Genomic DNA, 16,682 nt, shown 5'->3' with positions numbered 1-16,682 from the left:
AGCCTTAGAGGACTCGCCATCGAATCGGCTTTGTGGAGGGAAGATGGTTTTAAGGCGGGAATGCTCTGGTGTTTAGCCGCAGGCAGTTTCCAGGTACTTTTCCTCCTGCTGTGGTCTAATAACCATAAGAAGCGGGAAGATTGTAGTCTTTGAGGAAGGATGTGGCGTGGGGGCAAGGCGACGAAGAAGAAGAGATAACATCAAACGGGGAAACACAGCTTGAGATATAAGGGAGAAGGGGGAGAACGCGCATCGTCCCGTCATAGGATTGATTCGTTGGCGACCGGATGGATGTTCCTGATTGCGCGCGTGGACTGTCAGTGCTCGGTTGTGCAGAAGTCACAAGTCATCTACCCCACGCAGCAAGGCCTTCGCCAGCGTCGAGTCCAACACTAGTGAAGCCTCGCCTGGATGCCAGCAAGCGGCGCGGTGGGTGGTGACAAGGAAAGGAGAAAATACGGCTGGGAAGGCGGAGGTCACGTCGGCGTCCTTGCCCCGTGAATGACGGCATGTCGATGTCGAGATTCAGTCACCAGTGGAGATGAGTAAGCAAGGACTCGACAGCAAGGTACAGCAAGGTATACATAGTAGTATTGTGCCCCGAGCCCAGCCTAGCCCAGCCCGGCCTTTCTATTGGTCCTCGGCCCCTGCTCCGCGATTGCAGATTGGGGAAGCCTGCGCCGTGATAAGAGTCTCGATAACATGACAACGGAAGGGACAGGTCACTGATCTTGGGCCATCCAAAGCTACAATATGCGCACCGCTTCACATTTTGGCGCAGAATCGGGTCTGAAGTCTCGTGGTTTCTGGCCGAGCCGCGGCGCCAGGCAGGGACACGCCATCTTAATTGAAGATGGTGTCTACAGATATAGGCGCACGGTAGTGTCGATTGCTAGCCAACTTGAGATCCGTGAAACCAATGAAGAAAGGGGGGCAGGGGCAGGGGCAGGGGGCCGTGTGTACCTAAGTAAGGCGTAGTAAGGTAGTGTAGGTAGGTCGCACCGCCTGCCGGCTTATAGACAGACGGCCGAGACACTTGAGGTGAGATGCATGGCCCCCAACCTCCCACTCCTCAGCCTTTGGGGAGACGCTCGGGCCGTCGAGATGTGCTAAAGCAAGTATCCGCACATCAGAGCAGAGCTGCCATGCAGTTCCACATCGGGGTTGTCGAGTCTGGACCTCCCCTCCCCCAGTGGAAAGCAAGTATCCGGCGGAGTAAACTCCGGAAAAGGCGCCTCCTCCCCTCTCCGCTCCTCCCCAAAACTGTGGGTGGTGAGCTGACCCCCGTGGAACTTGGCCCAGAGGTTGGCTGGAATGTTTGTGGCAGCTTGTCCCTATCTCGCGCGCCCTATCAGTTGCCTCGTTGCTGTCACCGCCGCTCGTGTGTAAGGTATTCGTAAGTGGCCAATGTATGGATGGGTCGTTGAGTGCAGGAAGGAAGGGGGAGCGGGGAAGGGCATCCCAACGTCGCTATGTGAACGGTGTGTCTTTACTTCCGCGGCCTCCCCTTTGCCCATCAACCCGCGGCCTGTAAGACTTCCCTTCCGCATCACCGCGTGTGTGGCTTCCGCGCATCCGGGCCGGAGGTGGTAGGCAAGAACATGTGTCAACATGCACCCGGTGTAAACTACCTTGCCTAATCAAAGGTCCCTGGGCTGGCACTCGGGAGGTGGGGTTAGTTTGGGGGGAGGGGGGGTGGCCAGTTGATTGTGCATGCCAAGTGGCGTGAGGCGACCTTGTAGTGTGCCGATGATCTTCGGCAGTAGCAAACAGCAGGGCTCATTCCAACCGACTTTCGTGAATTCACGTTGGGGTGGCTGTCGTTGATTGATTTGGAGGGGAGGGGGGATGTGTAGGGCGAAGGAGGGTTTCTGAGCGAGCCCGGCTTTTGAGGTTTGACAGGTTCTAGAAACCCAACCAAAAACTTGACCCTCCGTCGTGCGCGCGCTAGGTAAAGCGAGAACTTGCTTGCCGTCAGAGGATGGGGCGTAGAAACAGGCACAGAAAGCGCGGCGCCGGGGTCCTGCGTGCTGCTTGTTGTTGTTGTTGTTGATGTTGCAACTCGTGGGATGGGTGTGGTCACGTCGTCGCGGCGTGTCTTGGGCCGAGTGCAAAAGAAATAATCAGCCATCAAGGAGTGATATGGACGCGGTGAAGCTGTGGGCATCTCGTCATGCCGTGGTAATGGCGTTACCGGCATATTTGATGCAGTTTTCTTCTCCATCAGCTGTTTCTGCAGCTTTGATCCCTTCCTTACTGGGTTTCTGCTCTTACATTCCTGAGGGCTGATTCAAGGTAACAACGGGCAGTCTCTGGTTAATCTGGCCAAGCTGCCGCCACTACGACTACTAGGCGTTTGACCGGTCTTGTCGATAATCTTCCCCGCAGTACCTAGGTAGACTTGGGCTGAATCATCCATCATAAGAGCATCTAGTTATGCGCGATGAGGAGCACTGAGCAGGTTGTAGGCTGACAACCTCGTGTGGACTGCCTGCCGTTGTTCTTTCATGGCACCTTGATAGATGCCGCGCCGCCGTTGACAGCCGGTTCACTGGCAGCAGTGCCATGGGCCGGCCGCGCCCGTGTTTCTCAGCACTGGGAAATGTTCAGGGTCTTTGAAAGCACGGCCATAGACGGGTAAGGTTACGGATGCTGGACCAAAGTATTTCGGGGCAAAAGCCAGGGACGGGAAACAAGTACCTAGTACACGGAAGCCAAGCAGATCCCGCACGTGGAGTGTAGCTTTTCTGATTCGACCGGTGCTCACTCCATAATCCTAGGGGTTTGATGCAGAGAAGTGGGGGTGAGGGTAACAAAAAGTAGGAAATCTTCTACAGTACATATCATGGATCGACCCGTATGGACGGCACCGAACAGTTCAGGCCAGATCAGCCGAGCTGGCATCCAAACAACGCACTGGGATATTTCTCTCAAGCTCAATGGCCTAGTAGGTATCCTGACGCCGCCTTTGGGGCCAGCTGGGGATCGATCACGCGAGGTGCAGGGCATCGTTTGTATTCAAGGATGGATGCAGTGCGTCGTTTGTGCGTCGTGTGCCCATATGTGTCTGTGTGCCTCTTGGGTGGAGGAATGCGCACGGAGACTAGTCCGGCGCCCCTCGATACATGCTAGCTAATCCATGATCCTTGAAGGCACTTCGCTGTGCTAGGATTGAGTGGATGGAAAGGACTTGCCTCCCTTACCTTGCAATACGATCTGGACCCTTGAAAGTTTGTTACTGCGTCAAGCAGAGCGCGATATTCAAGTCGTCGACCAATCCCAGACTCGCATATGCGCTTATGGGGCTGAAGAGTCCAAGTGCGGTACCGAGCACGCTGAGTACAGACATTCAGGGATACGTTCTGCTCCAATTCCTCGCAAGGATGCTGGATAGTGGGCTAGAGAACAGGAGAACAAGACCACACACAATAGACAGCGTGACGGGTTGTATAGGACCAGCAACATACAAGAACAGCGTGTGGGCAGTCCAGGTGGAAAAGACGACGAGATAAGAGGGTTAAGAGGTTAACAGCGATTGGAGGTCACGATATGAGTACCTTAAGCTTAGAACTGAGTGAGCATGTAGCAGTGGTGTTGGAAGTGCGGAGTACCGCGTACACTACTACTAGGTAGACGAGGGTAGACGATGGTGGACGAGGTTGAGCGAGGGTGCCATTGCTTAGCCATCGGAGCTTGCACCGCGTCCTCCTACTGGCCTCGTTGAATGAAGGGGGCAGGCAGGCGGCTCTCGCCCATGCCATGCCATCCCGTCCCATCCCACCACGCTTCAGCGTGGTCGGTCAGCTGCATTGGCCAAATGTTTGGATGCCTATGATATGAGCACGCCTTGGCCGCAGAGCATAGCTGGCAGACGCCCTGCGATGTTTGTCCACATTTACTTTGATAGGTACCTACTACCCAGTAGCGGTCCATCCAACTTACCCTTGTTACTTCTCCTTGCCTCGCCGGCGCATCTACTGGTAGGGCTCACCTTCTCCGGACTGCGCAGTCTAGGTACGTGTCTGCTTTTTTTTATTAAGTTCGGAGTTGCATCCATCCATCTTCAGTGGCCTACTATCCTTCCTTGCCGTCTCCATTCCCATCCACCAGCCATCCCACATCCCAGTTTCAACTTCTGTCGTGTGTTTGGCGTATCGGACGAAGAACTCAGCAACGGCCGTTGTCTGACCGAGTCATTTGAATTTTGCGATCCTTTTGCAATCACCATCACAAGGCGGTCTGATCCTGAAAGGGCCCGCCATCATCTCGTAAGCTGAAGCGTCGACGAGTCTTGCCCAGGTCAAAATTCCAAGTCAGCTAACCACTGAGCATAGAGACGCGATGGCCTCGCCAGACCACCCCTGTTATCCAGGTGTGGTTGAAGCTACGGATACCGCCATGTTCATACCCATGGCGTTATATCCCACATCTCCATGCCAGAACTGCTCGCTCACCCCAGGCGCGGAGCCCCAATGCCAGCAATGGCTCGGGTGGGACGACCACGCAGTCGAACCCAAGTATGCCGAGAACGACTCTGTCGACTTTGTAAATCCTCCGCACTTGGAGGGCGGGGCTCAGCATCTGGAGTCTTCATACTTCGAAATGGGTGTGGAACAGGCGACGGCTACGTGGGCTTCCCAAGCGAACAACTGGCCCCCATTCCAGTATCAAATTTTTCAAGAACCGTCGGTCTCGTCCATGAACACGTATAGCGGCGAGACTTGGCCTTCTCCCGATGCGCAGTCGCAAACCGAACCCCATTCCCGAGCCAAGAAACCGACAAAAACGACAGAGGCAACTAACAACACGAGGTCCCCCACTACGTGGTCGGCCGCCCAACAAAGCCACAAGAGGGCAAAGATCGGGGCTGGAGGCAACCCATCTCCGTCGAGCTCGAGTTCTTACCATGACAAGGTGACGATGATAGACGACGATACCAAGTATGAGGGTGAGGGAGATGAGGTGGGCGAGCAGGGCGAGAGCTGGCGTCCGGGATCGAAAAAGTACCGCGTCAAGAATCGGGCAGCAGCAAAGCGATGCCGGGAAAAGACGAAACTATACGAAGAAAACCTTGCGGTCAAGGAGCAGGAAGTCACACAAGAACGAATGTACCTCGACGCGTACGTGACAGCACTCAAAGAGGAGGTGCTAGCCCTCAAGAACCAAATCCTACAGCACGGCGACTGTAACTGCGAGCTTATCCAGGGATATATCGCCAGAACCGCGAGTGGCATCAGCGGACAAGCCGCACCAACGGGTGCCCAAGCATACAAGTCCATCTGAAAATAAAGTCCCGCCAGCGATGGGCTCATTCCGAGGGGGCGGCTGGACGAGCGTTATCACACACGGCAGTGTTTGGTAAGCTGCTGGATGATTTACGGCGTTGGTCAAGTTAATATCGCGGCGTCAAGATGAGGGTTTCCACAGCGTTGTTGCGTGATGCTTCGTCTCTTCTCTTTCTCTGTTACTTCTCTTGAGGACGTTTTGCATCCTGTCGCATACTCTTTTCATTTTATTTTCAACCTTTTTACCCTTTCCCCTTTCCCCTCATCCATCCAACGTCTTCCCGCCCGATGGTGGTACCCAATGGCAACAAACAAGACGCTACGACGTACTCACAGCGGCCCACCTGCCGTCGCATGGTTTCGGAGGGTTAGCTGGGATTCTTCTTGCGAGACGTGGTGGCGACGAAGGTGCTTCTGGATCTGGAGTGCGGCGGAGGCTTAAAAGGCACTGCCATCAAAGCTCGAAGCTTGTAGAGTAGGCGAACGCAAAGGCAGGCTGGAGGAAGGATGGACGGGAGAGAATCGCCAAGACAAACTGATGTTCTGATGACCCCCGCTTTGCCACATGGCCGCAGCGAAGGCTCCGAGTGTTAGGGGTCCAATAAGCGTGAAATGTTCAAGGCTCGGGAGACTATCCGGGGATGGATTGACATTTGCTTGTCGCCAAATCCTGTTTCTACCCGGAGACTCACTGATCCCTACCGTGGTACTGTTCTTTCTGCAAGCGAGGTGTGGAGGGTCAGTGACGAACCAGAGATGGATGAAAGCCCTGGCCCTCGATGCCGGGGAAGATAATAGGGGGCAGGTCTGGCCGTTTCGGAGAGGATTCCGTGGCCAATCATTCGCTTTGCCCATGCGATAAAGACCATCCATCACTGGCGGCTGCTGCTGCTGCGCCTGCGCCTGCGTCTTCCTTCTTGCCGATCCCGCGCTCATACCTCACATCATGCACTGACCTTGCTCGCCTCAACTTGTCTTGGGTACCTACCGACCTTCCCTTGCCACCTGCTCGGACAGCGCCAGCGACTGTACATCGACCTCGTCGCCCTGCCGCGTTCATCATTCCGCCAGCTCGCGTTTTTCATTGTCCACAGTTCGTTCCAACGGCCGGCGCGCTAGACACAGGGCAAGAGCAGGTGTCGGAGTTGTGGGTGTTTTTTTCCCGCTTTGCAAGCAAGGATACCGGATTTCGACAGTTGAAGAGAGACTTGACAAATTAGTGACGGAAGAAAGTCCGTGGCCAATCACACCTTCCAGCTTGCCCGGAATGGATTCCGAAACCCAAGCACCCGCCACTGGCCAGATCCCTACCTGTCCCTCAACAACAACAACCATCAGCCGTTGACGAACTCGGTCGCAATCTCTCTGCTTGGGGCTTTGACTCTCCTTTTTCTTCCTCTTCCTTTCTTTCTTCCTTTCTCTGTCCATGCCGTTGGGATTCTCGACTGAGCAGTCCTTGGTCTCATGCGATTGCCTCTGTTTTCCAGCGTTGTGTTTCATGTTTCTTTCCATCTTCCAAAACGTCATTCGTTCGTTCGTTCGTTCCTTCAACTTACTCAGTGAGTACTTGGCACTTCCCCTGCAACGTATCCGCTCCTCCAAGCTTGTCTCCCTATCGCCCTACGCACGGGATAACTTTCCAGCAAAACGTGGCACTTCCCCCCCCCCCCCCCCCTCGACATGCATGGCACTCGTCCACAATCGCTTTCCCATCCATTCATAGTCCAGTCAAATATTCCCTTGTCCCCAGTTCACTCGTCGCAATTTCCAATTTTTGGCTCCTCCAGTACCACGACCTGCCTCTTCCTCTTAACTTCGGGCTTGCATCCGCCGCCATCAACTCACCTTTTCGCTACCCGGGGTTTTTGTTAGTTCTTACCTACCCTAACCCTCCATGAACATTGGCTGACTGGAAGAGCAAGTAGAGAGACACGGCACATTCAAAGCACGTCGCCTCAGCAGCTATGACGGAGACTCGCGACATATCAACGCCCTTTATCCCACTCTGCAAGAACAGGATGACTTGCTGTCTCCGACAAACGATTACTCGTGCCGGGGATGGACGGCATGGAACAACGATATTGACGAACACGGGGAGTCCTCTTTGAGCCTAAGGAATCAGATTCTTCAGCACGGCGACTGCAACTGCGAGATCATTCAGAGGTATATCGATCGCGAGAGCCGCCGGTGGTGCGGGGCCGGAACCTCAACCACGCGACGTAACATACCTTCGCACATGGCCACCAGCGAGTTGGCCTGAAAAGCGGCCCGCGCGATGGCTACAGAAGGGGACAAATGCTGGTTTGTGGATCGGAGGTTGTTCCACTGCATGGCTCGATCCGAGATGCCATCCACGCTCTTTTGTTTCCTCCCTATTCCATCCATGCCCTCCCGTTGTTTGTCCGACTATTCCGAGTTTGCAGTGCCTCACTCGTGGCTTGTGGCTTGAGGCTTGTGGCTGCCATGCGAAAGAGAGTGGAGCCTTTGATTGGCCCCCCTCTCCCTCTGTCTTTTTCTCCTTCTCATCAAGACAGCATGCCGCCCAAAATGCCCTCGGAGCAACTCCCCCAGTGGACAAAACAGAGACCACAGGATGTCGGAAGCGTCCTATCCTCGCGTATCGGAGGTCTGACAGGAACCGCCGGCTGCGGTTCCCGATGCGCCAGCAAACTCTCGATAGCCACGGCGGTTTTTAGTACCAGCGGCACGCTTGGGCACCCTTGTCCTCCCACGGTGGGTAGGCAGACTGGGCAGCCGTTGCTGCTGTTGCTACACAGCTCTTCCCAGCTGCACGCCTGGCCAGGCCCTGGCTAGAAGAGTCCATGGGTTTGGGCAACTTTGCAGGCTAACTCTATCAACCTGTTTGATTTCAGACGTACTTTTTGTGCGCATGGGGTTTTGTTATTGTGAACCTTCTCGTTTTCCCCCTCAAAAGAAAGAAAAAAGTCATGCTCATGTGTGTCTCTGCTGACTTTGGCCTTCCCCGGAAGGCCTGCTGCTGGAAGTCATCAACAAGTACGCCGATATATCGGTGCGGCGCTGCTCTCCGTCATTCCTCAGTCCAATCCACAACGGAGAATCAGAGCCAAGCCCAGCCCAGCCTACCTTGCCTTAGCCGACCGACGGAGCTGAGGTGTCGATCCTGTCCTGCCCGGTCTGCGGTGCCCAACAGCAGACCTTCCCCTACCCACCTTTTGTACGCAGCACTTTACCTGACTGAGATTTTGTCTCTTCTCTCTGCCATATTATGAGGTATAGTCAGCAAGGCGTGCGCAAAACGGGCCACCTGCCTGCCTACCTACCTCTCAGAGGCCATTCCGCCATACTCGATCTTTTCTGAAGCGCTCTCTCTCTCTCTCTCTCTCTCCAAGGTGATCCGGACCTGACCGGGGTTTTCCAAGACGTAACCCCAGCCGAGCTAGAAGGGAAGAGGGATAAATCAAAGCAAACGACACGACACACGCAGAACACACCCTCTTTTGGGTTTTTTTTTTTTTTTTTTCCTTTTTCCTCCCCCCCCCCCCGGCCCCCCCTCAGCATGGCCGGCGGGTCGACAGTATGACGCGCACCGTCAAGGCCCTTGAGAGTTCTTTGTGGCCCGTTCTAACCTCTCTCGACTCGTCCACTGGCGCCATTCCAATTGCTTGCTGTGAGAGTCCAGATCTCGCCGTGCCAACTACACGCCCAACAGACACCAACATACACAGACGCGAACGCTGGCGGCACTCACCATCCCTTGGCAAACCTGGGAGGCGCCCAGGTCTTCCCATGGTCCAAGGCCGAGGCTGGGGTTACCCAAACCATGAAACCACAGCGTGAGCTCCTGCCCGCAGGCCCAGCGGTAGCCAGCGGCGCCTCTTCTGAGCGCGAGTCGACCCCGCAATCTGTTACCGGCGGTGCTGGTGCTTCTTCTGCCCCAAGACGTCGTCCCCAGACCAAGATCGCGTGCACATCATGCCGTCGGAGGAAGTCGAAATGTGACGGCCTACGTCCCGTCTGCTCATTATGTGCAGGCATGGGCCGCACCAAGTGCGAGTACGATGCTGGGCCTGACGTCACACGCTTCGCCGCCCTCAAATCCAAACACGAAGAACTGCAACAACGCATCTCTCTATTTGAGGAGCTCTTCCACCTACTTTCTATGCGCACCGATTCCGAATCGGTCGAAATCATTCGTCGCATGCGCACCACAAATATTCAGACAGGCCTGGGCGACCTTGTCAAGTTTATCAAAAACGCCGACCTGTTGATCCAACTGGCCTCTACCAAGTCAGCAGAGTCCTCCCCGGCACCAGGAGCAGACGTTGAGTCCCACGGTTCCCTACCACTAGACGAAATATTGTCGCTGTTCGAATCATTGTGAATAGTCCTGGCCCCATTGGCCTTCCCTGCCTACGCTCTTTGGCTGACAAAACGACGCAGAAAACCGTCCATCTCCAAGCTTGACGCGACGACTCGTGCCAAGTTTTTGGACACGATCAGAGTGCAAATCGATGCTCTCGCCAAGAGTGAAGACAGTCCGTCCGACTCAGCTACGACAATAAAAGGCGAGGCAATGACAGATGCAATGACGGACGTAAATACAAATGCCGAATTGGATGGGCTACCACACAGCAAACGTGGAGATTTCCTCAAAGGCCTGCTGAACGACAATGCTCCGAGGGGACAAAATTGATGGTCCGCTCCGCTTGTAAAGCCTCTGTGCGGTTCTCTATGCGGCGCGGAAGATGTCACGAGTCATGGAGCCAGTCGACCATAGGGAGTCCGAGGCGCACGAGACAAACTTGCGTCGCTTTCCAACGAACCTATGACTCTAGGGGCCTTCTGGATATAGAAACGACATTCACGTGGGGTTTGTCTATGCCCATCGCCCATCAAAAACGAAGATCTCAAGGCATTCGTGATTGCCAAGACTGAGGGCAGCGTCGGGCAAAGGAACATGGACAGTAAGTTTTGGAGACGTCGGCTTCCAACGGTTTGCATCCACGTCAACCTTTAGGATTGTCCCCGGATCTCCCGTTGTGTCGACGGCAGGCATGAGGGAACAACCAAGGCTGCAGCGTTGTTGTTAAAGATGTATGCGTTACAGCTGTTTTTTTTTTTATGATTATGCCTAGCCCAGCAATGGGTATGACACGTATTTAGTATGAGACGCCCGCTCACGATGTCGATGCGGTAGATTTAAAAGCATGTGGAGGCATTGGCCTTTTTTTTTTTTTTTTTTTTTTTTTTTTTTTGGCTGGCGGTAAGCGTAATGAAAAAGCACCTGCATCAAAACAACAGATTGCATGAAACTTCGGGCAGCAATTTGTGGACGGCGGACTCGATGCCGTGAGACGATGAGGTTCTCGTATGCTTGTCGCGACAGCGAAGCGATGTGGTACGCCCAGATAGGCTCACTCACCGCACTCACCGCTATAGGGACCTGCGCAATCTAGGTAAGCTCGACGAGCACGTGCCTTGCGAACAGTGACCTGTCGCATAGCGACCCGATCTACGTACGCCTCTTTGGACACTGCTGGACTAACAGCCAAGGGCGTTTACCAAGCAACAACCCAGCCCTACAGCGCGCCGAACGCCTCGGGCCGACTGCTACCTCAAGTCCCCCGATAATCCCAGGTGCTGCTACTAATTGAGCAGCGGACGTCTTTTCCCAGCGGAACGCTTGGGTGAAGGCACTGCCGATGTTTCCTACCTCCCCGCGCACACACACACACAGAGGCAGATAGAGAGAGAGAGAGAGAGAGAGCCGTTCTTTTTCTCTGCACGTCAATTTCGACCAGATGAGGGTGACCGGCCAGTGCGCGTCGACCGCCGGGCCTAGGCCCCTTCGCCTAAGATACCAACGCAGTCCGACGTCGTATGAAAGATGGGGGACCCTGCCAGCATGGCAGCATGGCAGCCCAGCATGGTTCGCGTTTGCATGCGTGTTCGCAGGCGCGGCGTTTTTGGTTGGCAGAGAGGGGGCCATGGCATGGCAGCAGCGGAAGCAGAAGCAGACGCAGGCAATCCCATGGCATCGGGGCATGCGGGTGCTGCGCGAGGAGGGAGAGGGAGAGGGAGAGGCAGCGGAGGAGCTCGCATCGTGAATCCACGACGACGGACTCCCTTTGCTCTCCCCCCTCCCCTCCTAAAATCTAAAGGAAACCAGAATTACGAACCTTGTCCAGGGTTCAGCATGTCGCGCTTATTTTTGAAGCAAAATTCCTGGGGGGGGAGGGAGGGCCGGGATTGGCTTCGTGACATGTGTTGCAGTGGTTCGGCCGAGCACTGACTCGTTCGGTTCCGAGTTTGGCAGAACCACGTTGGTGACGTCGGCGCGAACATGGAAGATCCCCGTGTTCCACGGCACTGTTCCCCCCCCCCCCCCCTTCTTTGGGGAGAGGGATGGGGAGGCTGACGGTGCGCGGCCGCAAATAACCTGGCAGCCTCCACTCTCTCCCCCGTTTCTGATGGGCGACTGTAGTCTGTGGCTTTGTGACCCAGTTTTCCTTTTTTTTTTTTTGGTTTTTTTTTTTTTTTCCTTTTTTTAGTGCTCCGAAAGGACAAAATTCTTACTGATAAACTTCAAGGTATCAACAGATATGCTGCCTGCATTTGGCCTCATTTCTCTTTCTGGTCGGAGACGCCTGGCCACGGTTCACGATGTTACCGAAAGGTTCGCCCAACCGCCATCGGGGCTTTTGTGTGTTGAGCGGCCCCCCTACGCGTCCACTTGTATAGAAGAGTAGAGACCGCCTTCTTTCGCCTGGGGTAAAGGTAAAGGAAAAGGGAAATAAATCAGAAAGAAGAAAGAAGAAACGGAGGCGGGTTTAGGATCCATACCTAGGTGGCCGGCCCTCTTGCGGAATTCGGACTCCAGCAGCAGGCAGGCAGACGTACCCGGTCTGCAGAGACGGTCGACGGACTGGTTCCCGTCCCGCCCTGCCAGCGCTGCGGCCTTTCCGTCCCGCCAGGCAAAGAAGAGGGATGCGCATCGCTGCTGAGGTAAGCATTCGGGATCACGCTTATTGTGGTGATCCGAGATCCGTTGGGCTGCTGGGTGACGAGAGGCCCGGGGCTGGAAATCCGGATATTACGTAAAGCGAGACGTTCGGGTAAAGTACGGCGAATCTAGGTAGCACACGCAGAGCGCACGGGCTACTTATTATGGGTACTTGACCAAGCCACATACTTCCACTGGCGAGGGCGGCCGGAACCGGACAGTCAAACGAACGCAACTCGCCATCGGCGTCTGGCGGGCAGCGGAAGAGCATGGGCCAGCGACAAGTGGAGGGTTTCGCGTTTGCCATGTGCATTACTTGGCGAGCCTGTCCTTAGCGGTGTGCAAGAACAAATGGTGAAGAAGACGTCCAAGGGGAGGGGGAAAGGGGAAGGACTGCCACCCAGGCGGGGTTGGGTCGGTGGTAGTGGGTGGACTGCCGCTGCCGCTGCCGCTGCCGCCCGGCCGGGAAAGGGAACACCTGGTCTCAGGCGTGTTTCCGTTACTAATTCCCGGACGTCACGACTCTCTTCCTTCAATGAGTCACCTGCCGTTTGCTTCGAGAAAGGATAGGCGCCACGGGATCTCGATGAGCTAGAGATGGCCGTATGGGCGAGTCGGCCAAGAGATGCAAAAGGTCGTTGAGGGCGTAATCGACATTGGGTGAAATGCGACGGGCCGTTGCGGAAAGGTCGAGAGGCTTGGATGGTGTAAGTTGCAGGCGAGATGTGCCGCTTTGAGGTGGCGCTTGCATCATGGATGTCCGCTCGGTCGTTTGTTCGTGTTCACTTGCGGCATTGGGAGGGAGGTTTTCGTCTCGCGGTATACGGCATTCCGCGCGGGACGTCGGGGTTGCTTTATACAGCTTTCCCAAGAGATGACTGCAGTCTGCTGCCATGTAAGTCTGCTGTCCGCGTGGACCTGCTGCCTCTGTTTGGTGGTTGGGTGACCTTGCCCGCCGGACCTGACCGAACGGCGTCGGCCTCGGCCACTAATAAAAATAACGAACCCAGGGCTCGGCTTCGGCTGAAGGACGTGTCGTTTGGTTCAAGGCCGGGGTCGTTTTTGGTTGGTGGGGAAGGGCGAAAAAAAAAGGGTTCTTGGCGTGGAGGGAAAACCACGACTAAGTGAAATAACGCCATTGGTCAGTTTCGTTCCGGTTTCTGGTTTTCCTTGAGCCGCCCTTCCGCACCCCGGACTAACTAACACGGCCATGCGCCTGGGACATGTGCGTCTCGTCTCTCTCTAACTCTATAGAGACAACGGGGATCAGGAGGGGTGGCATGAGACGAGAATTTGGCGAGATGCCTGACAGGCACGCACGCAGAGAGAGAAAGAAAGAGATGATATGAAGGATGGGCATTTGCAATCTTCCTGAACCGTGGTTCCCCATGAGGAAGCGGGAGCCGACGACTCTGGACAACTCGCAACCTGACTTGCAACCCAACCTGTCCATCCACCCCGGTTGATCGAAGGAACTGGAACCTCAACGTAGTCCTGCTCCCCTGGTCTGGACTACACGACCTTACCTTGGGCGTGCTTCCGTGGCATCTGGGGTAAGCGCATGGATTGGCGACAACCGCACAAAAAACTTTTTTTTCCAATCTCTTTGGTCTCTTCCCGCCTCTTTCTCCCTCTCTCGGCTTCTCGCCTTTGGATGGAGAAATGACTTAAGACTTGCATCAAATCACCTAACCCACCCAACCTTGTGCGGTTCCCTTTCCACCACCCCCGTTCGTTCCCGCGCCCTTCTCTGACACCCACCTTTTCGAACCGGCCGCCGCCCGCCGACTTAGGAACCGCACGCCACACACACACCCCCTCCACTTGTTTCGCTTCGGTTCATTACCCAAGGGCAGTCCCAAGGCGGCCCGAAAACTACAAGTAAGTGTGACCCTCTGCCCACCTCCCACGACGGGTTTCTTTGGACGTTTGTCTGGGCTGTATGTCTTGTTGAGTTTCCGAAACCTCTGAAATCTTGTCACTGTTTTATCAGAAACGGTCCTTCGTCTCTCATCATTTTGAACATCTTGTCTATCCTGTTTCCTGTATCGAAAAGGTCTTGCCAGAGAAGTCAGCAGGGTCGGTTTTGTAAGACACACAGAGAGTCTTGTCGAGTAAGAAGTGTTCGGTGCAAGAGAAGGGGAACAAACAGAAGAGACCACATCGGATCCCGAAACCTACAGGCAAGACAGCAGCGTGGAAGAACAGCGCCGGGAAGGGGGTTCTGTACCAGAAACACTTCCAGAAACACAAAATAATATCCTTGTCTCTCTTCTTTCCGCTCCGTCTTTTAACACAGGTACACACACGCACGCCACACACCCCAGATGGACCCGGAAAAGGCAGCACAGACATCCCGCCGCCACCACCCCGGGGCCAACGACGACTACAACGACACGGCCACCGCGCACTCCTCGTACATCACCCCGGCGGAGCCAGACTACAGCAGCTATGCGTACGCCGTCCCGGACAAGGCCGACTCGGCAGCGCACAACGGCACCGCCGCCTTCGGCAACGACCTGATCCCCTCCGTCTCCAACGCCGTGGCCAACGCCGGCGGTGGCGCTTACACCAACGCCGGCCACAGCACCGCCGCAGGCAAGGACGGCGACTTCATCAACCGCGTGCCATCGGCAGCAACCACCACCGCCGCCGAGGAGGAGACGTACCCCGAGGGCGGCCTGCGCGCGTGGTCCGTCGTGCTCGGCTCCTGGCTCGCACTCTTCTCCGCGCTCGGCATCATGAACAGCATCGCCGTGTTCCAGACGTACGTCGCCACGCACCAGCTGCAGGGCTACCGCGAGGGCACCATCGGCTGGATCTTTTCCGTGTACACTTTCCTGTGCTTCTTCGGCGGCATCTACATCGGCCCCGTGTTCGACCGCTGGGGCCCGCGCTGGCTCGTCCTCTCCGGCACCGTGTGTCTCGTCATCGGGGTCATGTTGCTCAGCATCTGCACGCGTAGGTCTCTCCCCGCCTCCCCCTTCAACGGACGCCACTGACAAATGCCACAGTCTACTGGCACTTCATGCTCGCCTTCGGCATCCTCTGCGGCCTCGGGTCCTCCCTCGTCTTCACGCCGTCCATCGCCGCCGTCGGACACTGGTTCAAGCGGCGCCGCGGCTTCGCCACCGGCATGGCCTCCACGGGCGGCTCCATCGGCGGCATCGTCTTCCCCCTCATGATGCAGTCCCTCTTCCCGCGCCTCGGCTGGGGCTGGACCATCCGCGCCGTCGGCTTCATCTGCCTCGCTCTCTGCGGCGCCTCCAACTTCCTCATCCGCTCCCGCCTCCCGCCGCCCCGCAACGCCTCCCCGCACCCGGACCCGCGCATCTTCCGCTCCGCCGCCTTCAGTCTCACCACCGCCGGCATCTTCCTCATGGAGTTCGCCCTCTTCATCCCGCTGACGTACATCTCCTCGTACGCCCTCAGCCGCGGCTTCAGCGAGTCCTTCGCCTTCCAGATCCTGCCCATCCTCAACGCCGGCAGCGTCCTCGGCCGCGCGCTGCCCGGCTGGTGGGCCGACGTCGCGGGCCCGTTCAACAGCAACCTCGCCGCCATCGTGGTGTCCGTCGTCGCGTGCCTGGCCGTGTGGTTGCCCGCGGGCGGCTCCGCGGCGGGCGTGATCGTCTTCGCGGTGCTGTTCGGCTTCGCGAGCGGGAACAATATTAGCATCTCGCCCGTGTGCGTCGGCCGCCTGTGCAAGACGCAGCACTACGGGCGCTACTACTCGACGACGTACACGTGCGTGTCGGTCGCGTGCCTGGTGGGCATCCCCATCGGCGGCGAGCTGATCACGGCCGCGGGCGGGGAGTACTGGGGGCTCATCATCTTCACGGGTGTAGTGTACGTGATGGCTTTTGCGGCGCTGCTTGCTGCCAAGATTGTGTGTGTTGGGAAGAATGTTTTTGCTGTTTTCTAAAAGACGGGGAGACGCGAGATTTCATTTGCTACAGGGGGAAATCATCTTCAGGCGCAAAGGGGATGCCGGGAAAAAGCTTTTTTGGGGTTTTGAATAGCAGGATGAATGGCATTTGTACGTAGACCAAGATTGAGAGACAGCCTGTTTGTTTAACGAGAAAATACTTAATGTAATATTATCATGAAAATAATCCAGTGTCTATGTTCTGCGGCCGGCGTCTCGGTATTGCAGCGGCTATCGGTGCCGAAAAGGGCCAGCTATCTCTTGATATGACCAAAAAAAGCACCCTTGCTGCACGTTTGATGTTTGCCCGCCCGTCCGTGCCAGGGGCGTAAGCAGTTTGGTCGTGTGAGAGTTTCCAGTTTCCCGCTCTGCCGCCGTGTCGCGAGCTCCGATCCACCCGACGTCCCCGTGCCCAAAATTACCCGGCAGGATCCCTCACGGAAGGAGGGTCGGGTGGGGCGCACGGGCCCCCGTCGGCCCGTAACAG

The 16,682-nt window shown here is 56.2% G+C and overlaps 3 protein-coding genes across 3 annotated transcripts; all 3 read left to right on the top strand.

Moving 5' to 3' along the window:
- Nucleotides 1-4,341: 4,341 nt before the first annotated feature.
- atf21 (Transcription factor atf21) lies at nucleotides 4,342-5,283 on the top strand (the record flags this gene model as incomplete). Its single annotated transcript, XM_037327431.1, has 1 exon — nucleotides 4,342-5,283. The coding sequence occupies one exon, from the start codon at nucleotides 4,342-4,344 to the stop codon at nucleotides 5,281-5,283; it is 942 nt and encodes a 313-aa protein (XP_037174506.1).
- A 3,560-nt stretch (nucleotides 5,284-8,843) lies between these two features.
- nit-4-2 (Nitrogen assimilation transcription factor nit-4) lies at nucleotides 8,844-9,648 on the top strand (the record flags this gene model as incomplete). Its single annotated transcript, XM_037327430.1, has 2 exons — nucleotides 8,844-8,934; nucleotides 8,993-9,648. 2 exons carry the CDS (start codon nucleotides 8,844-8,846, stop codon nucleotides 9,646-9,648), a joined length of 747 nt encoding a protein of 248 aa, XP_037174234.1.
- A 4,949-nt stretch (nucleotides 9,649-14,597) lies between these two features.
- MCH5-0 (Riboflavin transporter MCH5) lies at nucleotides 14,598-16,192 on the top strand (the record flags this gene model as incomplete). Its single annotated transcript, XM_037327429.1, has 2 exons — nucleotides 14,598-15,231; nucleotides 15,285-16,192. The coding sequence occupies 2 exons, from the start codon at nucleotides 14,598-14,600 to the stop codon at nucleotides 16,190-16,192; spliced, it is 1,542 nt and encodes a 513-aa protein (XP_037174219.1).
- Between the last annotated feature and the right edge of the window lie 490 nt (nucleotides 16,193-16,682).

This window comes from Colletotrichum aenigma (assembly GCF_013390185.1).
Source record: "Colletotrichum aenigma strain Cg56 chromosome Unknown KSG_Cg56_contig08, whole genome shotgun sequence".
In the NCBI taxonomy this organism is placed as follows: domain Eukaryota; kingdom Fungi; phylum Ascomycota; class Sordariomycetes; order Glomerellales; family Glomerellaceae; genus Colletotrichum; species Colletotrichum aenigma.
The sequence above is the reverse complement of the archived record's forward strand: the minus strand, read 5'-3'. Positions and strand labels throughout refer to the sequence as shown.